Source organism: Cinclus cinclus, chromosome 2, assembly GCF_963662255.1.
Source record: "Cinclus cinclus chromosome 2, bCinCin1.1, whole genome shotgun sequence".
NCBI classification, from domain to species: Eukaryota; Metazoa; Chordata; class Aves; order Passeriformes; family Cinclidae; genus Cinclus; species Cinclus cinclus.
Genome location: NC_085047.1, coordinates 42610896 through 42629432, shown reverse-complemented (window position 1 = coordinate 42629432; position 18537 = coordinate 42610896). Strand labels below are relative to the sequence as shown.

At 35.9% G+C, this 18537-nt stretch overlaps 1 protein-coding gene across 1 annotated transcript; it reads left to right on the top strand.

Annotated features, from left to right (window-relative positions):
* The first annotated feature begins 385 nt into the window (after positions 1–385).
* ANGPTL5 (angiopoietin like 5) lies at positions 386–11685 on the top strand. Its single transcript, XM_062514481.1, has 8 exons — positions 386–487; positions 2221–2368; positions 3336–3439; positions 3809–3902; positions 4682–4782; positions 9068–9188; positions 10218–10403; positions 11366–11685. The coding sequence occupies exons 1-8, from the start codon at positions 386–388 to the stop codon at positions 11683–11685; spliced, it is 1176 nt and encodes a 391-aa protein (XP_062370465.1).
* The last annotated feature ends 6852 nt before the right edge of the window (positions 11686–18537 follow it).

The window sequence follows — 18537 nt, the reverse complement described above, 5'->3', positions numbered from 1 at the left end:
ACTTGGTAAAAATTTGAAAACATCAAGTAATACTACGTTTTTTTTCTTTCAAGTAGCACAGAATACTCATGCCAAATATACATAAATGGTCAAAAATAGCATATAAGAAAATCTGTCAGATTTTATCACAATGAAAGTATATCTGTTTGATGTGTCACATGAAGGTGGAAAGCAGTAATTTTCCTCAGGATGCAAATAGTAATATATGAAATCTACTGTGCAGTTGAAATTTGGTTTATTAAATCCAGGCAGTAAAGGAGTGATGTGTTGGCTGCCCTTTGTGCAGTAGACATTCCCAAATAGTTAGATCAGGCCTTCATAGTGTACAATTCTTTCCACAGAAATTTGAAACCCATCAAAACATTTGCATTTCTTCAAGTAAAAGATGAACCACCACTTTAGGGTAACTTCATTTATTTGTCTTAATATTTTTTTGTTTGGTTTAGGAGAGACTGTCATAAATAATGGCGAACATTGTTCACCTAAGGTAAGCTTTTCTATTACTTTGTTTAGGTAAGATAATGAATGAAACTGAGTGACTTCACAGAAAAGTGACAGATGTTTTAAAAATAAGGATTGCCTTATTCAAGATAGGTATGAAAATACAGAGGAATCATGTATTTTTCAGATAAAGAAAAGAAACTACATTGAAATTCTAGGAATTCAGTATATTAGAACATTTTTGTGTTAATGTCCTGTATCACAGCTCAGTTGTTATGTCATATTTTTAATCTCATCTGCATTACTTTAAATGCAGAGTAACTGTTGTTTTTGGCAGAGTCAGTTTTTGCTTGAAATGCTGAGATCAGACTTAATTGCTTGTTTCATGTTGGCTTTTGCTGAAGATAAATATTGATTACAAATATTTGCTTAACAGTGTTTAATTGAACATCTGGTGAGTAGCTGTGACAGCCCTGGAACAAGCCATGCTTTCAAGTGTTCTATTTATAAGTTCTAGAGATGTGTTTATAATTTTTCTTCCTTTATTTTGTGCTTATTTCAAAATTAAAGAAACATATTCTTTTGCTTCTCTACCATTCTCCAGGTACAAAATGCAATTACACTAGTAATTCAGAAACCTTTTTTTTTTGCAAAATTCCTTTGTTGACAGTTTTTTGTAGTTTTTACTTTCACTTTTAAAGAGCTAAAATCAGGGAAAATACCCTGTTCACTGCTTGCTGGTATAGTACTAATTCCAGAAAGAGAAGACTGGGAGAGGAAAGAAAACTGTGTTGAAGATGTATTAAAGTCTAAATAAGTTTTGTTTTTCATTAAAATCTTGACATAGGATATAAGGATCCTATTTACATTTGAAAACACAATATATGAACATACTGCAAATTATTTGCTGAGATTACGAAATCATCAAACAAAGACTCATATGAAAATATGTTGCTTAGTCTTTTGACAATGACACATATTTTGGGAATTACTTTTAGTAATTTCTTTAAATGATGAATCAGAGGCATTCCCTTATTTTATGTCATATGGCACCATGAAAGAAAAACTATTAAATATGAAAATATTATTTTAAAATATCAGTAACAGGTGTAACTACTTTTACTAATGCTATTATTGTCACTATTTCAGGTAATCATGTACCCATGAATACTGTCCCTTTACTCTTTTCCCTATAAGAACATTTAAAATATTTGTTTTAATGCTGAATTGGTCTGCATATCTTCTCATGACTGCATGTGTGCATAAGTTAAAAACTTTTGCAAGTATTTCCCTGATCAGCATTTAAATATTGAATTTAGGAATTTTCAAGAGTAAAAGTATTTTGCTAATATCTGGCAAATCCAAAAGCCTGCTCCTTTCCAGTAAAAATAAGTTCCTTAGCATTTAGATGTCTGTTGGGTATGGTGATTCCTAAAAGGCAGGATTTGCAAGTTCTTGCCTCCCACTTATAGAGCTCACAAGTAGAATACCTCACCAGAAATGGTGGTGGTATTTTTTAATTTACAGAGGTTATTCTTTACCTCTGTCACTACCTTTTTTTTTTTTAATTTTTTTTTTTTTTTTTGTGAGGTATGGCAAAGCAGAGAACATCTCATCGGTTTTGGTCTCAGCTCTGTCAATTATCTCTTGATAAAGCTGTAAAGAAAACAGGTTTTGAAGGAAGTCCTGTGAAGCAATCTACTTCATTTTCACAGACCGAGCTATTTTATGTGTGCTTTATGTTCAATTTATATCCCCCTCCATTGTTTGGTAAAACAGGACACAAGGAATGTTGGAGCTGTGGAGGAACCACTCCAGGCAGAAGAGAAAAGTAAATCTGCAGATATTTCAAATCAAAAAGAACAATGCCTTGTACCATGTGATGCTCAAGCTAAAATTTTACGAGGGGACAAACATTACATGTGCAGTATGTATTCATAAAGAATACTTTTAGTGATGAGCTATGCAGTGCCATGCTATGCTATCCTCTCCTCTGCTACGCTATGCTGTGCAAATTTATTTTTTTCATCTTCTTGAGCACGCGTGACAGCCCTGTGACCCTGCTGCCCAAATTGTGCATTGTCCAGAAAATCTGGGGTACCCTGTTTTTGGGATGCAGCTGGTGTGACAAGTAAAAATCATTAGTGAAGACAGGCAAATCCAAGGAGCCACACAACCCACCTAGATCTGTTAACCTCTGAATGTCAGTATCTCTCTAAATTAGAGAGGAAGAGGAGGGTATCTGTTCCTTATTTAAACATCATAGCTGGATGTGGGGGTGTAAGTGGGAGGTAGTTAATTAGGTAGCTACTTAATCAGCTACATGGGAGTAAATGTGTGCTTCACCTCACCTTTTAGAGAGGGTTACACAGGATATTCTCTATTCACTACCTTGACAAACTACACAGCAAATTTTATAATCAGCCTCCAAAAATAATTGTGTAAATTCTAGGTTTTTTCATATGATTTTAAAATATATACTACTAATTATATGCCATGATGATGATCTTTATTTTTAGCAAGGTGACAAGAAACCTTATATATATATATCTGTCTTTAATCATATATATTTCTATTTCTAGTTCTCTTTCTATTTCTGTGGCATCCAGTAACTGGTTGTCCAGTTTACCCAAGGATAAGGTTAATTTCTTCTTCAAAAAATGAGAAGAACCATCACTTCTTAAGATGTCTTTACTGCAATCAAAAAGTCTGAAATTTTTAGCACCTTTGGCTTTAATCTGTGGTCTCTGTATTACTGTCATTTCACTTTCAGGTGCTGTAAGGTAAAACACCTTCAGTATTCACTTAGATGTCATAAATAAGTATGTTGCCATTTAGTCAAGAATATTTCTAGAGCTATGAAAACAAAGTGGATGAACATATTTCTTTTGAAGGAAATTTGCAGAACTCTCTTGCTGAATATGCCAGAAGTACAAAAAAAATGGTAAGGGACATGATGGATGATCAACAGTCTTCATTGGATTACCTTTCTAATCAGGTAATTTTATTCTTTATTAGAAATATTTGTATTTGTTATTTCTCACAGCAGGTGTTGTCTTTCTGAGGAAAAATGGGGCTCATTAAACCATTAAATTGTCATTAAACCAGTAAGATTAGAGTGTCTTATCACCAGTCCTTATAGCTGTGGTAGGGTGTGAGTTCCATTTCTATGAGGATGGTAAGTACCGTGTTTCACATCTCAGTGTCACACTGTAGTAGGGAAAGTGGAGGACCATTCCTTCACATTGGTACAAATTATTATCATCACAATATCACAAATTATGTTTGCTTGGAGTCAGAAAAAAATTTTTAGAATATAAAATTTTTCATTGCAGCCTAATTAAAAATCTTTTATTTGAATTTACAGGTAAATGAACTCATGAACAAACTTGTTCTTTTGAACACAGTAATTTTGAGAAAACATCTGGATCCACTTCCTTATAAAGCAGTTCAATCTCATGGTAAGTATTTTTCCAATGTAGTCTTGACACCTTCCCCTTTTATCTTTGTATCTTGAAAAGGAGCTAATTAAAGCAAAGGCAAGCAATTTTAACCTTGACACTTATCCTGTGTTAATATCATATAAACTCTGTAAACTTAATAAACTGCTTAAAAGTGTTATCATAAATACTGTTTTAAATAATTTGCAGCTAGTAGCTCTGGGCATTGTGTTTAGCATGCTAGTTTTTATGTAAAATACCAAGTATGATTATCAGCTAGTAAGTGATCTGAAGCTGCTGAATGGCATGTTCTTTTGCAATAAAATAAAGTGTGCTCTGCATCTGCAGTATCCTTATTCAAATGGAATGTTTTTCATATATACTTTATATTGAAAAGGCTTTTGCAAGTATAAATACAAAAATCTGTAGGAAAAATACTTTATTTCTCAGATAATATATCTTTTTCACAGCACAGGTGTAATAAATAAAATGAAAAAAGAATTTGTAAATTGACCCAGATACATAATCTTTAATTTCATATAGGTATGTATCATATCTATTAAGATTAGAAAGAACTTTGTCAATACAGTGTCATTTGTACTTACTTAGAATCTAAATGGTGTTTAGAGAATTTTAATTCACAAGAGATATTCATGACAAAACATGATTTTAAAGTTTGTGTCAGAAGAAAATTGTATTTCAAATAATTCATGCCACCAAGAAAAGTTATATTCCTGCATTAATCTATGTTTAAAAACATATTTTGCTAATGAACTTGCTTGAATATCTTTTGTCTTTAGGTCTGGACTGCACTCATATTAAAGATACTGTTGGTTCAGTTTCAAAAACTCCAAGTGGTCTGTACATTATCCATCCAGAAGGATCAAATTATCCTTTTGAGGTAATACATTTATTATTATAGTCACAATTTGCTTGAGAATATTCATTAAGAATACTTTTAATAGACTTAAAGTGTTTTCCATGACAGTTTCTCAACATATGAATGAAAAATATATTAAATCATCTGCACATGTCTGCTATTACTGTAGTTTTGACAAGTTTTTTATTTTCGATGAAGTAATTTAAACTCATTGTCAGTTTTCCTATGTAATGAAAAATACCAACGAGAAAAACCCAAGGTGTTTTCCAGCTCCTCTTTTGGGTATGGAGAAGACCTGTTTTCTGTTTTAGAAATGGAAAACTGAAGAGCAATTGACTAATCCATTTAGCTTTTAAGATGGGACTTTTAGATTTAGAGTGATTCTGCTGTATAAAACTGCATTCTCATGTGATGGGACTGCTGATTCAGTCATCCAAGTGTAGGTGCAGATGTGTTTTGGTTTGAGGAATAGGTGCTTAGCTCTTGTCTGAGTATCATTATAATCCAGTCTTGAGGCACAGAGGCATCTGAAATTGTGGTTTTCCTATCCAGTTTGCAGGATTTATATTCCTAAAACAAGGATATATATCCCTAAAACAAACTGCAGCAATCATGCTTCCTATCACTGCACTTTATGTAATTGCTCAGATTAATTGTTCTCATCTAGAAGAAAGGAATTTGGGGTTAATTTCCTCAGACTCAGTATATTAAGGTCCTTGCAAACAGAAGAAATATTTTGTTTATATATTTATTTCCATTTCGGGTTGTTCTATTTAGGGAAGGCTTTATGCATAGTGGAAAGGCAGATGTGGCACTTTCAAACCTTCAACTTTGCCATACAGGTTGAGGTCATTATTTTTTGAAGAAAAATGAGGAATTTAAGCCAACTAATAACTAGCAAAGTTTAATATCTCACTTTATAGTGTTCCTTTATATGTAACAAAGGCAGGATGAGTCCTTTTTTCTCTAGCCAAGTGGAGCCCTTCAAAATGCTACAAAAAGGAGCTTAAACTGGTTAAGAAAAGTTTTCAGAATTATGCTGGCATCTCAAAAGGAAAAATGAACTTGATTCTGCAACCTTTGATATAAAAATTCTCTCCGTACAATGCAGTGAGCTCAGGAAAAAGATCTGTAACTCATCAACAAGTCCCTTCCATGTAAAAGAAAGGCAAAGACATGTTGCAGTGTTCACAGAACAACCATATTTGTAGTATGAACAAAATGCTACCACATAGCAAAAAAGGCATCTGTTTCAGAATTTCTTCTGTATTGAAGGAGATTCCAGAAAGGCAAAAGCAAAATCATAGCAGTTTGATTAAAAGAACAAGGTAACAATAAATAAGGGGAAGAATGAGCGTTTCATTTTTTGTCTGGTAAATGTTGCGCAGAACTTGAGGGACAGTGCCAAAAAAACTCTCAGAGAAAAATATCTAAAATATTTGTTCCATAAAGAATGTTTTTTTAAGGAAAACTATTTAATGTGAATTCTTTCATGTGTTGAAGAATAAAAGGAGTACAAGAAAAATGATAGACAAAAATATCAAGACATTAAAATATAAAAAGAAATTGCAAAGCATCTTTTAGAGGCTAATAGCCAAGAGTTCTAAATGTAGAATGCTATCTGCAAATGCTGGTCTGCAGACCAGTAAAATAAGAAAAAATACAGAGGCAGAAAACCATAATAAGAAACCATAGTAAGAAACTATGGTAAAAAAACAGGAAACAAACCCAACATGAAACAATTAATTTCATTGTGGATCTTTGCAGCAATAAGGTGCCTTTTTATGCAGTGGAACCTAAATGAAAATGTGTTTAGAATAAAATGCATAAGGATATAAGTTAAATGAAAACTATTTAAACAATGTGATCACATTCTTATTCTTCATGTTTGATACCTCATGTTTCCAAAAGTGAGTATAGATTTTGATGCTTAACTTGGGCTAATTGAATTCCAAATTCCAGGAGCAATAAGAAAATCTAGCTTTAGTGGTAGTGTCAGGTTTCTGTCACTACAGAAAGTTACTTTCAAATAGTCTTTTGCCTGAACATTTATTCATGAGGTGATTAAAACCAATTTCACTTTCGGAAAAGTTAACCGTGATCAATTTCTTACATGTATTTCAATCGGTAAATTTAGAACAATGATATTTCTCAGTTGGATCAGACAAACTAAACAGCTGTTTAGAATATACCTCTTATATACATTGTGGGTGGAAAGGGAAGAAATATTCAGTAGAAGTGTCCTCCTTCTCATTTAATTTAGGTTGTAGCTGGCACAATCATGCCCTTCATACCTTTCATGATATGAGACACAGAGCAAACTGCTAAAGATTAGCTATTTTGAGGCTTTACAATTGCAAAATTCCCATAAGGGATTAGGAAAACTACACAGCTACTGCTGTATTTGTCTCCATCTATGTAATATTTTTATTTAGCTGGTGATGACCTCTCATGTAGAACCATATATGCTCCTTCTGTGAATTATCAACACTCCCGCTGATTTATATTGGACCTAAGATTGATGTTGTGACCAAGTGGTATACTATACCTCATAGTATTTCTGACTCATAGTCAGAGGAGTAGCCAAGCATGCAATCATCTTCTTAAGACAGTGGATGAGGCAATGGGGTAATTTTGAATGCGGTTTAGGTATTTTCATCTAAATGTTTGTTTTGGAATCTTCTGTATTTCTTTTTATTCCAGTTCTGTCCTCCTTGGGTGACTGAAATAAGCATGTGATTCTCCAGGGAATAAAGGTCACAATATTTTATTCATTCACGTGAACCTTACTATGATTAATTTAGTATTTGTTTTGCAAGAATTGCCCAAAGTATCTTGAAGATCCAAGATCCCTCAGATTTTATTAGATTAACTTGCAGCTCTGTCGTGTTGCTTTCTTGTCGTTCATTGAGAAGACATTGTTAAATCACAGGTGCTCTGACTACGATGTTGATGTTTTCCTGCTAAGGAGCAAGTCTGGTTTCCTGAAAAATATCTGGCTACTACAGGCAATGAAGGTTCAACATATAATGCTCAGTCTGCCACAATTTTTTTTGAGGGTTAAACTGACTTACACCTAGTTTCCACTTTTATCAGCTGGCTAAGACTGCAAATCTCTCTTTTCTGAAACATGTTTCATTTTGTATGTTTCCTGTAGCATCAAAAAAAATTTTACTTCACTCCATCACTTGTGCATCAGCTTAATGTTATCACAGCCAGCATTATGTTCTGAACTTACTTTTGTTACCACAAGAAGCTTACTGGCTCACTCACTTACTCTACCTATAAGCATTTTCCAGGTTAATTCTCCTGATATTAGTCACATTTGGAGACAAAAATGAGTCCATGTTTTTAAACACTAATTATGGATACTATCCCTTAGAACTATTTTGCATATCTTAGGTAGTGCAGTGTATAAATGTGCAATATGATCTTTTCACATTAAATTCCCAGACTTTATAATCCCAGTTGGAGTGATCAAGATTTGGCACTGTGGATATACTTGGGAAAGTCAATTACATATCTTAAGTTAGTTGGGCTGAGGAGAAAACGTGCCACATAATGTGATATTCCAGAGCAGAGCAGATGGCAGCTGGACCACTGCCATTTGACATACTGCTGGGCACAAATTTTAGCAAAGACTCATAAAGACTCAAATTTGAGAGCTGATCTTTTGAATTCAGTGTATGGTACTGCTCAGTTGCAGGCAGTTATATGTTCACATTGGGACTTCCCTGAATCAGGGCCACTTCTTAGGTAGAGGTTTTTGCTGCTGTGGATTACTGTTATATGCCGGGTTATTGCTGTCACTGTTTTCCATTTCCTCACCCTTACTAAAGGCTCTAAATTTCCCAGGTGCCACAAACACAATATTCTATGGAAGAAAGCATGATGATGATGGAGAGCATGTAAGAAGTTGTGTCCACTTTGCTTTGCTGAAGTAAAAGTTTGTTCAGTGTTGCTACCTGTATCGATGATATTTTGCCTGATTAATACATGACATTGCAAGTTGCTTCCCTTTCATGCTATAAATGTTACAGTTTGTCAAAGCTTATTTATTGTATCTGTTAGGAGCAGACTGTTACATGCAGCAGTTTCTACTGGTTGAAGAAATATCCAAACCAAACAGTTCAACAAGAACATATGAGAAAATAACGCATCTTCATTTTTTCCTTTTTTTTTCTTAGAGCTCTTTAAAAAGATACTTGAAAAGTATGTTACTTAGCAAAACTCTGAATAGTCCACCTTTATTAAACTGTGTTTTTCAAAAATCTGCTTCGAGAATGTTTAATCATTCCTATTTTAGGTTTTGTGTGACATGGATTTTCAAGGAGGTGGATGGACTGTGGTTCAGAAAAGAACTGATGGAATCGTTCAGTTTCAGAGAACATGGTCTGAATATCTGGATGGATTTGGTGACCTTACTGGTATTAATTTTAAATACTCTAAATTTCTACATTTCTCCTGCTTTTATGTGAGCTACATATCTACTAAATTGCATGGTAGTTTTAGTAGTATGAAGTTCTTGTTTCTTAAAAGTCTTACTTTTACTTAAGGAATTTTTTTTCATCAAATCTGTTGTGTGATCTTCCCAATAATGACTATTACCCCACTAGAGTCTTCACCGATTGCAGTCTCACAAGAGTGTATAAAATACTATATTTTCTGCTTGAAATAATTTATAGTTTGTATTTCTGCTCTTTTCAGATTAAAAAAAAAGTGCCTTTGCTGGTTTGAATCACTTTTGTAAAATATTTCCTTAGAGCAGAGAAAAATCAATAACATTTCACCACTGGGCTTGCAAAGTTATGAACAATGGAAATATTTCCGTAGCTTATACCAACACAAATGTGTTATTAATTTTTTATTGCCACCTTTAATCCTGCAAGCCTAAACCCATTTGCTTTTTCAGATGTTTATCTGGAATTGCAATGGAAGCACACAGGTCACAATTTTTCTGTAGAAAGAAGTGCAGCTCATATGAGGCTACAAGTGTGATTTATAGAGGCAGCAAATCTCGAGAACAGGGCTTAAATTTCGAGAATAGGGTTTGCATTTTTTTTTTTGCATTTCATAGAATACTAACATTTATCATTTCTCAGTATTGCCCTTAGGAGTGCTACTGAGTTCTGTTGATGCAAGTGGATCTTTAGCACATCCAGTTTTTGTGGTCTTCTAAGATATATTGCAGACAAATATTTAAAATCTATCATTTGGACAATTTTCTAAAAATTAGTACAGAGAGAAAAGAAGATGATGCACACATGGGAATTCTTCAGGATTTCCTAAGGAAGTAGGAAGATTACTCTGTTCCTTCATTAGTTTTTCAAAGGAATATAAGCCTATAATGCAACTTCTATTACATTTAGTTCAGGAAGGAAAGTAAAAAAACAGGAACAATCACTTTTTCTTTTACAGTTTCCCTTTCTTGACTATATATTATATTTCTCTTTAAGGAGAATTTTGGCTTGGACTGAGGAAGATTTTTGACATAGTAAATCAAAAAGCCACTCATTTCAGTCTTTATGTGGGTTTGGAATCAGAAAATGACAAGCAAGCCTATGCGTCATATGATGGATTTTGGATAGAGGATGAAGCATGTTCTTTTAAGATCCATTTGGGGCATTATTCAGGAAATGCTGGTAAGAACTTCCTTCTTTGAAGTATTTAAAAGTGGTTGTTCCCTCTCTTAATATGAAAAAAATGCATTCAAAAGAATAATAATTAACTTCAAAAATTTTATTTCTAGTGTGTTTTTCTGTGGTATATAATGAACACTTATGCATATATTATTTATGAACAATTATTTAGGTGCTCATTATCTCATCACAGATGTTATTGGCAGTGTTCCTGATGATGCTTTGGATAATTCAGAAGTGCCCAGATAGTCATGTACAAAGGATAGAGAAAGAAACTGAGTGGAACAAAGCTGGCCTACAGTGTGTAACAGTTGCTGGGTGATACCTAGACACAAATTAATTCCAGACTTCCCATAACAGCATAAATATACTAAGTGTGCAAAGATTTGCATTAAACATTGCATTATGTCTTACTGATTTTTTCCATGTTATGCGAGAATGGTCCTTATTGTCAATGAAATAGATACTCTCTGAAAGTGTTGGTCCTTTACTCTGTATTTGTGAAAAATACTATTTCTTCGGTAAGTTCTTGAGTAAGACAACACAGACAGTAATAACTGACATTTGTGTTTTAACAATTCCATCTTATTTCATGACTCACTCTGGGGCTTTGGGCATGTTACTGGAAAATCTGAAGTTACAACCCTTTGTGTTTACTTTTATCTTTTCTTCTTCTGTTGTTGAGAACAGAAGCCTTTACTTGCATAGACAGCACACATCGCTAAAAGCAACAAAAATACAAGGACTTTTCATTTAATTTCAGCTTCTTCCATATTTCTTGGTATTATATTCTTTTTATTCCCTGCATCTTCAGCACTTTTGCAGCTCATTAGCTGGTGCTCTTGAACAACTTTTGAAGAATTCTACTTTTCTAATAAATTCAGAGGAAAAGTTTGCCAGGTGTGCATCCAGTAAGAAACATTTATCTGTAAATAACTAATTATTGTTCTATCTGTTGTACTTAGGTGATGCATTTAGAGGATATAGAAGAGAAGATAACCAAAATACCATGCCTTTCAGCACTTTTGATGTTGATAATGATGGATGCAGGCCAGTGTGCACTATTAAAGGACAGCCAGTGAACAGCTGCAGTAATTTCAGTGATAACACTGGATGGTGGTTCAGCAAGTGTGGCCTTGCAAATCTTAATGGTGTTCATCGCTACACAGGTAGATTCCTTGCAACTGGGATTCACTGGGATACATGGACAGTGAACAAAAAGCCAGTCAAAATTAAATCAGTTTCAATGAAAATTCGGAGAGCCAATTATCCATATTTCCATTAACATATGAAACTAGAAATATATCTCTCCTTGCAATTTTGTGGAATGATGTATCATTACAATCATAAATACCCTTCATCTTCACTCAAATAGCTCAGTCTTAAAACTTTATTAGATATTTCTATAATACTGTTACTCATTTTTATTATGAAATGTCAGCATTTATAGTGTTCCAGCTTGAAAAAGAAGGTCCTGAGAAAAACTGGGTTTTCAGAAAAAGGATTAAGCTGAGTGTTTGTCAGCTTTTATTCAACTGCCTCTTAGAAAAATCTCAGAACCAGAAGAAAATATTATAAAAAAAGTGTAATGCTGACTTTTGAATGTGGTCTTTCTATGCTCTCCACATATCTAAATTGTCAAGAAGTTTCAGCAAATTTTATTTTAAAAAAAACATATACCTGGCAATTTCATCATAACATTTTGGAAAAATACTTCATCTTAAGTTAATTTCCAGAATCAGCTTTTCTTTCTATATTCCTTATCAGGCAAGATAACAGTTGTTTCAATGTATCAATAAGGTTTTTAATACCATTGGCATGATTTTTATACGAGTAAGTTTGATAGTTGACATTCAAGAACTATGACCAATTTTATATTTAATTTTCACAGTCAATGTATTTCATAATCCAGTTTTGACTCTACCATTGTCTATTTCACAATTGGCTACAAATGAAATTTTATTTCAAAGAAAACTTATAGCTTTTCATACAGCCTTTGCAGTTTTAATTTTTGGTTATATGGGCCTGATCTTTTGTTTTTCATTCTTAGTGGCTTTCACTTTGTGAATGATAATGTGGTAATGAATAAAACCAACTTAAATTGTGTAAACACATTTAAAACTAAGGATTGTGAATTCTTTAGATTTCTGTCAGTAAAAGTAGAATAATATCAATAAAAGTGTGAATATTGTCAGTACAGTGTTTCTGGAACCTGCATCAAATCTGTAGCAGCTAGGCATGGTATTTCTCATCTTTGCTTCAGTTCCAGCAGATCAGCTCTGTAGTGGCATGTGGAATGAAAATCGTTAAAACTCCATGAATTTCCTCTTTGCTGTTTTTTTATTTTAACCAAACATTAATGCAGTGAGCAGAAACCATCATCAATTCAGAGCCACCATGGTTTAGGACTTCTTTCCAAAGATTTATGTAGCCATAAGAGGAAACAAAGCTTTTCATAGGGTATGTCACAAGGTTAAAGGGGAGGAAAGATTCCTTTTTTCTTGTATGTTTGACTAGCCTTTAACAGTTGGAGGTTAAAAGTTGCTAAAAGCAGGTGTTTTCCTCTCTGCTGGAGGGAAGCTGAGGACTATCCTTACGGAGAGGCTTACAGGAGAAACATGGTAGAAAGTAGTTGAGGAAAAATATCACATGCCTTGTAGAGGCATTGTGAGAAAGGGGTTAGGTCCTGCTCTTGGGGCAGACTGAATTCTTTGAGCACAGTGGGGGTTTGTTTTTGTCAGACACTGGAGTCTTTGAAATTAGAGGTGTAGAGATTTTCTGTACACCTCTTCAGCCTGCCCTCACACCATCTGTATTAGGAATGCAACTGCTTTGAACGGCATCCTGGACCCAGCAGACTTACAAAGGTAGATGCTTAAATGAAAGAGCTTCTGCACTCAGATTGACAAGCACTGGAGCTTTAAAAGTGTTTTATTTCTGGCTGCAAGCCTGGGTGTTTTCACTGTATTAGGGCTCTTATGCCAGAAAGAGTCCTCAGCCTGTGGCACAGGAATCCTACTGGAGAACGCCGGTGTGGAAATTTCATGGATATGTAATGGCTTTAATGAAAGCCTGAAACTTTGATGGTGTGGCTCTGTTCTGAGGCCACATCATCAACCAGGTCTGAGCCTTCAAGCAGGAGTCTAAGTAGGTACTTTGGATATATATAGCTATATTCTACTGACACCCTGAGGCTGCTTTTGGTTTAATTAGAATTCCTGCTTAAAAATGAACGTGGCAAATGAAGATTGCAGACTTGTGTTGGTAGATATTACCACATTTAATTAGGAGGCTTATTCTCCCCATTGTCAACATTGGCTAGATTAGCTGGCAGCAACAAATCTTAAAGGAGATGGACCTGAAAAGATAATTAGAGATTAAAGAATCATTCTTGCAAACAGGCATTGTTTTAAAATGTAGGGTATGCCTAGAAAATCAGAGTGCTAGAGATTAGTTGGCAGCTTTCTGGCGCATATCTGAAATACAGCAATGACAAGAGAACATTTTCCAAGCGATAGATGGCTATTGTTTTCAAAGGTTCATTCCATTTCCTCCCTAGTAACAGAAAACAAACAAACAAAACCCCAAACAAACAAAAAAATAAACACAGAGAATTTTCAAGGACATTATCTATTTCCAGGGGCCTATGCTTCATATTTGCAACTGCTGGTTCCCAGCTGTCATAAAATAGCAAAAGATTTGTGTGGCCATGTGTTTAGGATGGGTAATCAGTTGGTTATTTCCCAAACAGTCTTGTGTCAACTATAATATAAGGTAACGTGTAGGGTGTAACATATTAAGAGAAACCAGTTGAGTATTTCAAATAAAGAGTACCTTGGTTTAACTGCACTTAATATCTACTCCAGGGATGATATTCAAACTATGAGAAGTTGCCATTAAAGGACATTAAAGTAATCTCTGAAGCTACAAAACTGCTCTTCTTTTGTTTTCTTTTTCCCACAGTGTGTCTTAAATTTGTAAATCTCAGTTTGGTGATCTCAAATTGTTTAGTTATTTGACTGTTCTGGTCACAAGAAACTCTTCTGGTGGTTTTAATTTTGTTTTGCATGTCTCCCTCTGAAGTATGCCCTGTATTGTCCCATTGCCAAACAGAAGCCAGCTGAGTCAATCCCTTGGCATGGGAGAAGTGCTTTGTGGGATTTCTGTTGGTATAGCTGTATAGAGAATTTGGGTTATTTACAGAAGTAGTACTGGGAACCTGCACACCCTTTTCCTGGCTGGGTATTGATCTACCAGGTGTTCTGATCTATAAAGACGGGATGCACTTCATTTAGCAGCTCATTGTAAAATGAGTTAAAATGAGGAAATAAAGGCATCTATGGCTTTTAGTGGACACAGATTTTGCTGACATGTTCTATATTCATCAACCAGAAGTTAAGTTGTTACTTTACAACATGCTTTAATGAATATTTCTTGTACAGAACAGTGCAAATGACACTGTACTATCCAGAACTGTACAAAGATATAATACAGGTATAGAAGGGAATGGTCCTTTAATTATAGAAAGCTTTTTCACTCCATCATTTAAATTTTTGGCTTTGTGTGTGTGTGTGTAGAAATCATGCACGAGCAGATAAACCCAGGTATGTATTTCCAGTGCAATTCTCAGTGAGACAGAAGGCTGCTAATACCCGTATCAAAGGGGCTTACAACCATATATTTTCCATGTGTTATCTTCCATTGCCTCAGCTTTTCTCTAAGCTCACCTGATCCGACCATTTTGGGTTTTGTGCTTGTGGCAGGCTGTCCTTGGCAGGGAACTCACAGGCGAGGCTAACAACAACAACAACAACAACAACAACAACAACAACAACAAAGTCTTCAGAAGTAAAGACCAGGCTCAGCTTGGGTTCCAGTAATACTTTGTTATCAAAACCATTGAAAACCGAGAGCGTTTTTCCAGCTCTCTCGCCCGCTGCTCAGGGCTTGAATCCCACTGGGTTCCAAACCGGGCGGGGAGAGCGGCTCGCGGTCAGCTCGGGGCCGCCGCTAGGGGGCGCCGAAGAGCCGGGAGCGCCGCGCTCTAGGGTCCTTTCCTTTCCTTTCCTTTCCTTTCCTTTCCTTTCCTTTCCTTTCCTTTCCTTTCCTTTCCTTTCCTTTCCTTTCCTTTCCTTTCCTTTCCTTTCCTTTCCTTTCCTTTCCTTTCCTTTCCTTTCCTTTCCCCTCCCCTCCCCTCCCCTCCCCTCCCCTCCCCTCCCCTCCCCTCCCCTCCCCTCCCCTCCTCTCCCCTCTTTTTCTGGTGTATTTTGCCTACAGTCTCCTCCAGCAGAGATGTCACATGTTACCTCCCTGAACTACCCCAGCCCAGGATTCACGGGGTGGCAGGAGGCACAGCCTGTTCTGTGTTCTCTTTGCAGCCCAGAACTGCAGTCACTGGTGTTTGCTTTCCATGAGAAAACCCTGATAGCAATGCCCATCAAGATTTCCATCTACTCTGGTTTTCATTATTTGCTGTGTACAGCGCTGTGCAATGGTTTAGGGGGAATTTTATATTTAGCTCTAGGGAAAAGGGGCTCACAGAACAGTTTGGTAAAGATAGTGAAAGTTTGCATGCATTCAAAAAGGCTTGAATGGAGTCATGGAAGTTGAACCTCTAAGGTCATCGAGTCCCACCACTCAACCTGACACTGTCAGGTCCACCACTAAACCATGTCCCTAAGCACCACATCTGCACTTTTTTTTTTTAACTCCTCCAAGGATGGTGATTCCACCATCTTTTCCAATACTTTACCACCCTTTCAGTGAAGAAAATTTCCTTAACATCCAATCTACATCTCGCCTCATGCTATTATGTTCACAAACATTGTCACTAGGTCAGGGAGCCCCTGCACCAGAGACTAAGACTTTCTGGATACTAAGTCTTGTTTTACCTTGATAGCTTTCACAAGCATCTGGTCTAGGCTCCCATCAGGTATGAGGCTTGCTTAGATGGACCTCTGGATGAAGACTGTGTAATATGTGTGGTGGGTAATTTTCTGTAAGTGCTCAGAAGTTGCAATTCCAGAGATGGATGTAGGAAGCGCTTCCTAGTTAAGGTGGGATGCATAAGTTTGGGCTGTGGTTTAATGTCACTGTGCTTATCTCCTCTTGTGCCTGGGTGCCTGCCAGACCCTCATTCCTCTGATGAACCTGACTTTTCATGGAGAAGGAATGCATGGCATTTCATAGGTGGGCGTTAGAGGACACTTCTACCAGGAGCTGGTCAGAACACTCATCAGATCAGGACTTCTGAGTTCACCATGTACCCACAGTAAGTGCAGAGGGAGAAGATGTCACTCTCTCCCTCCTTGTTCCTCTTTTCCTGGACCATGTACAAAAGCATAGGTTTGTGTCCCTCAGCTGAAACAGGGTTAGGAAAACTATGAGATATGCAGGAAAATGAAGGGAATTCTTCCAGTCTCTGCTCTTTTGTGGTATTTAACTGCAGGCAAAAAATGTCAAAATCCAATTAATTTTCTACAATGAACAGATATAAAATAGAAATTATTTTTTCTTTTTTGGGGGGGGGGGTTTGGTTTGCAAAATTAAATACATGATTTATGAAACAGAACTCAACACAGGCACACAAGCACAAAACAGTATTAAAAAATTTGGCTTCATATTGTATGTCTTCTGCATATGACAACAGATTCATTTTTGTATTTGCAGCTATTTCTGCCTCATAATATTCAATAAAGTTCTGTATTGTTGCAAGGTTAAATATTTTTCAAACTTTTCTAGCATTCTGATTTAATTCTGATCAAATCACATTGGCAGTCCTCTAAAATGCTGAGAAATAAACAGAATTGAGCAGGCCAGAGTACAAAAGTTGAGAAGGTCCTAGCAATACAAAAGAATATTTTGTAGAAAGCCTTTTAGCTATTACAATTTTAATAGCTTCTTTCTTATCCAGAAATTGCAATCAGAAGAAAAAGCACATTCTATTTTCTAGCAAAATATTTGAAAGAATTTGGCTATGTAACTTTTCAGATTTTGCTTTATATTCTTTTCCTAATACCTTTTTAGATGCTCCAACTATTTTTCTGTGCTTTCTTTCTGTCCTTTTAAATTAATAATTACAAGACATAAGCAGAAGTAACTCTTGCATTCTAATGGAAATGAATGATTGATTACTGATTATCATTCTAAAACACTGTGTCCAGTTTGTGCATCCAGGTTTTGGCAGCAGGCAATCTGCACGGGGACTGCAGGGGTGGCTTCTGTGGGAAGCTGCTGGAAGCTTCCCCCATGTCCAAATGAGTCAATGGCTGCTGGCTCCAAGATGGACCCAATGCTGGCCACAGCCCAGTGCATCAATGACAGTGGTAGCAGCTCTGGGATAATGTATTTGAGATGGGGAAAACCTACTGCTATTCTTGTTGTGTATTGATCAGATCCCTTGTAGAACTTACACTTTTTTGCTTGGGATTAACATCAGGCAAACTGTCATTGAATTCTGTCAGACAACTTGCAGCCAGAGAGAGGAGTGGGAATGTGTGAGAGGAACAGCTCTGCAGACCCCAAGCTCAGTGCAGAAAGAGGGCGGGAGATGCTCCAGGCAGCAGAGCAAAGATTCCCCTGCACACCTTGGTGCACATCCCATGGTGAGGCAGCTGTGCCCCTGCAGTGCTTGGAGGTGCACATAGCCTGTGGGGGGACCCCACAGTGGAGTAGGTGGATACTGAAAGGAGGTATTTTTCAGGAAGCTGAAGACTCAGTTTGGAACCCACAATTATAAAATAAAAGCAGAAGATTTTTAGCTGAAATATTTATTTCAATTTAGTATTGGACATATAGGGGCAAGATGTTCCTTCAATTTGCATATATAGAGTGTGCTCCAGCTATGTTATAAAGTGAAATCTCTATTGAATTGAATCAACTGTGATTAATCTGCTTCACAGAAGTAGCTGTAAAATACTTTTAACCTGAAAGGCTGTATGCTTCTGTTGACTTTGAAAAATGTGTGTGACAAGCTTTTATTTGGTGAGTTTGTAGATTATTTTATGAAGGGTTACTTGGCTTAATTTATTTTCTGGGCTGTAATGAAACAAGATTTAAAAGGATAGGAAAATTCCCCAGTTGGTTTGGACACAATCAAACATAATCTTATTGAATAGTTTATGCTGTTCTGTGAAAA

Bases quoted from the DNA above. Each gene is read 5' to 3' on its own strand.
- ANGPTL5 (XM_062514481.1), top strand. From the start codon at position 386: ATGAACCACCACTTTAGGGTAACTTCATTTATTTGTCTTAATATTTTT. The intron at 2,369-3,335 runs GTATGTATTCAT...TTTCTTTTGAAG, and splicing joins GGACAAACATTACATGTGCA to GAAATTTGCAGAACTCTCTT. The intron at 3,440-3,808 runs GTAATTTTATTC...TTGAATTTACAG, and splicing joins TGGATTACCTTTCTAATCAG to GTAAATGAACTCATGAACAA.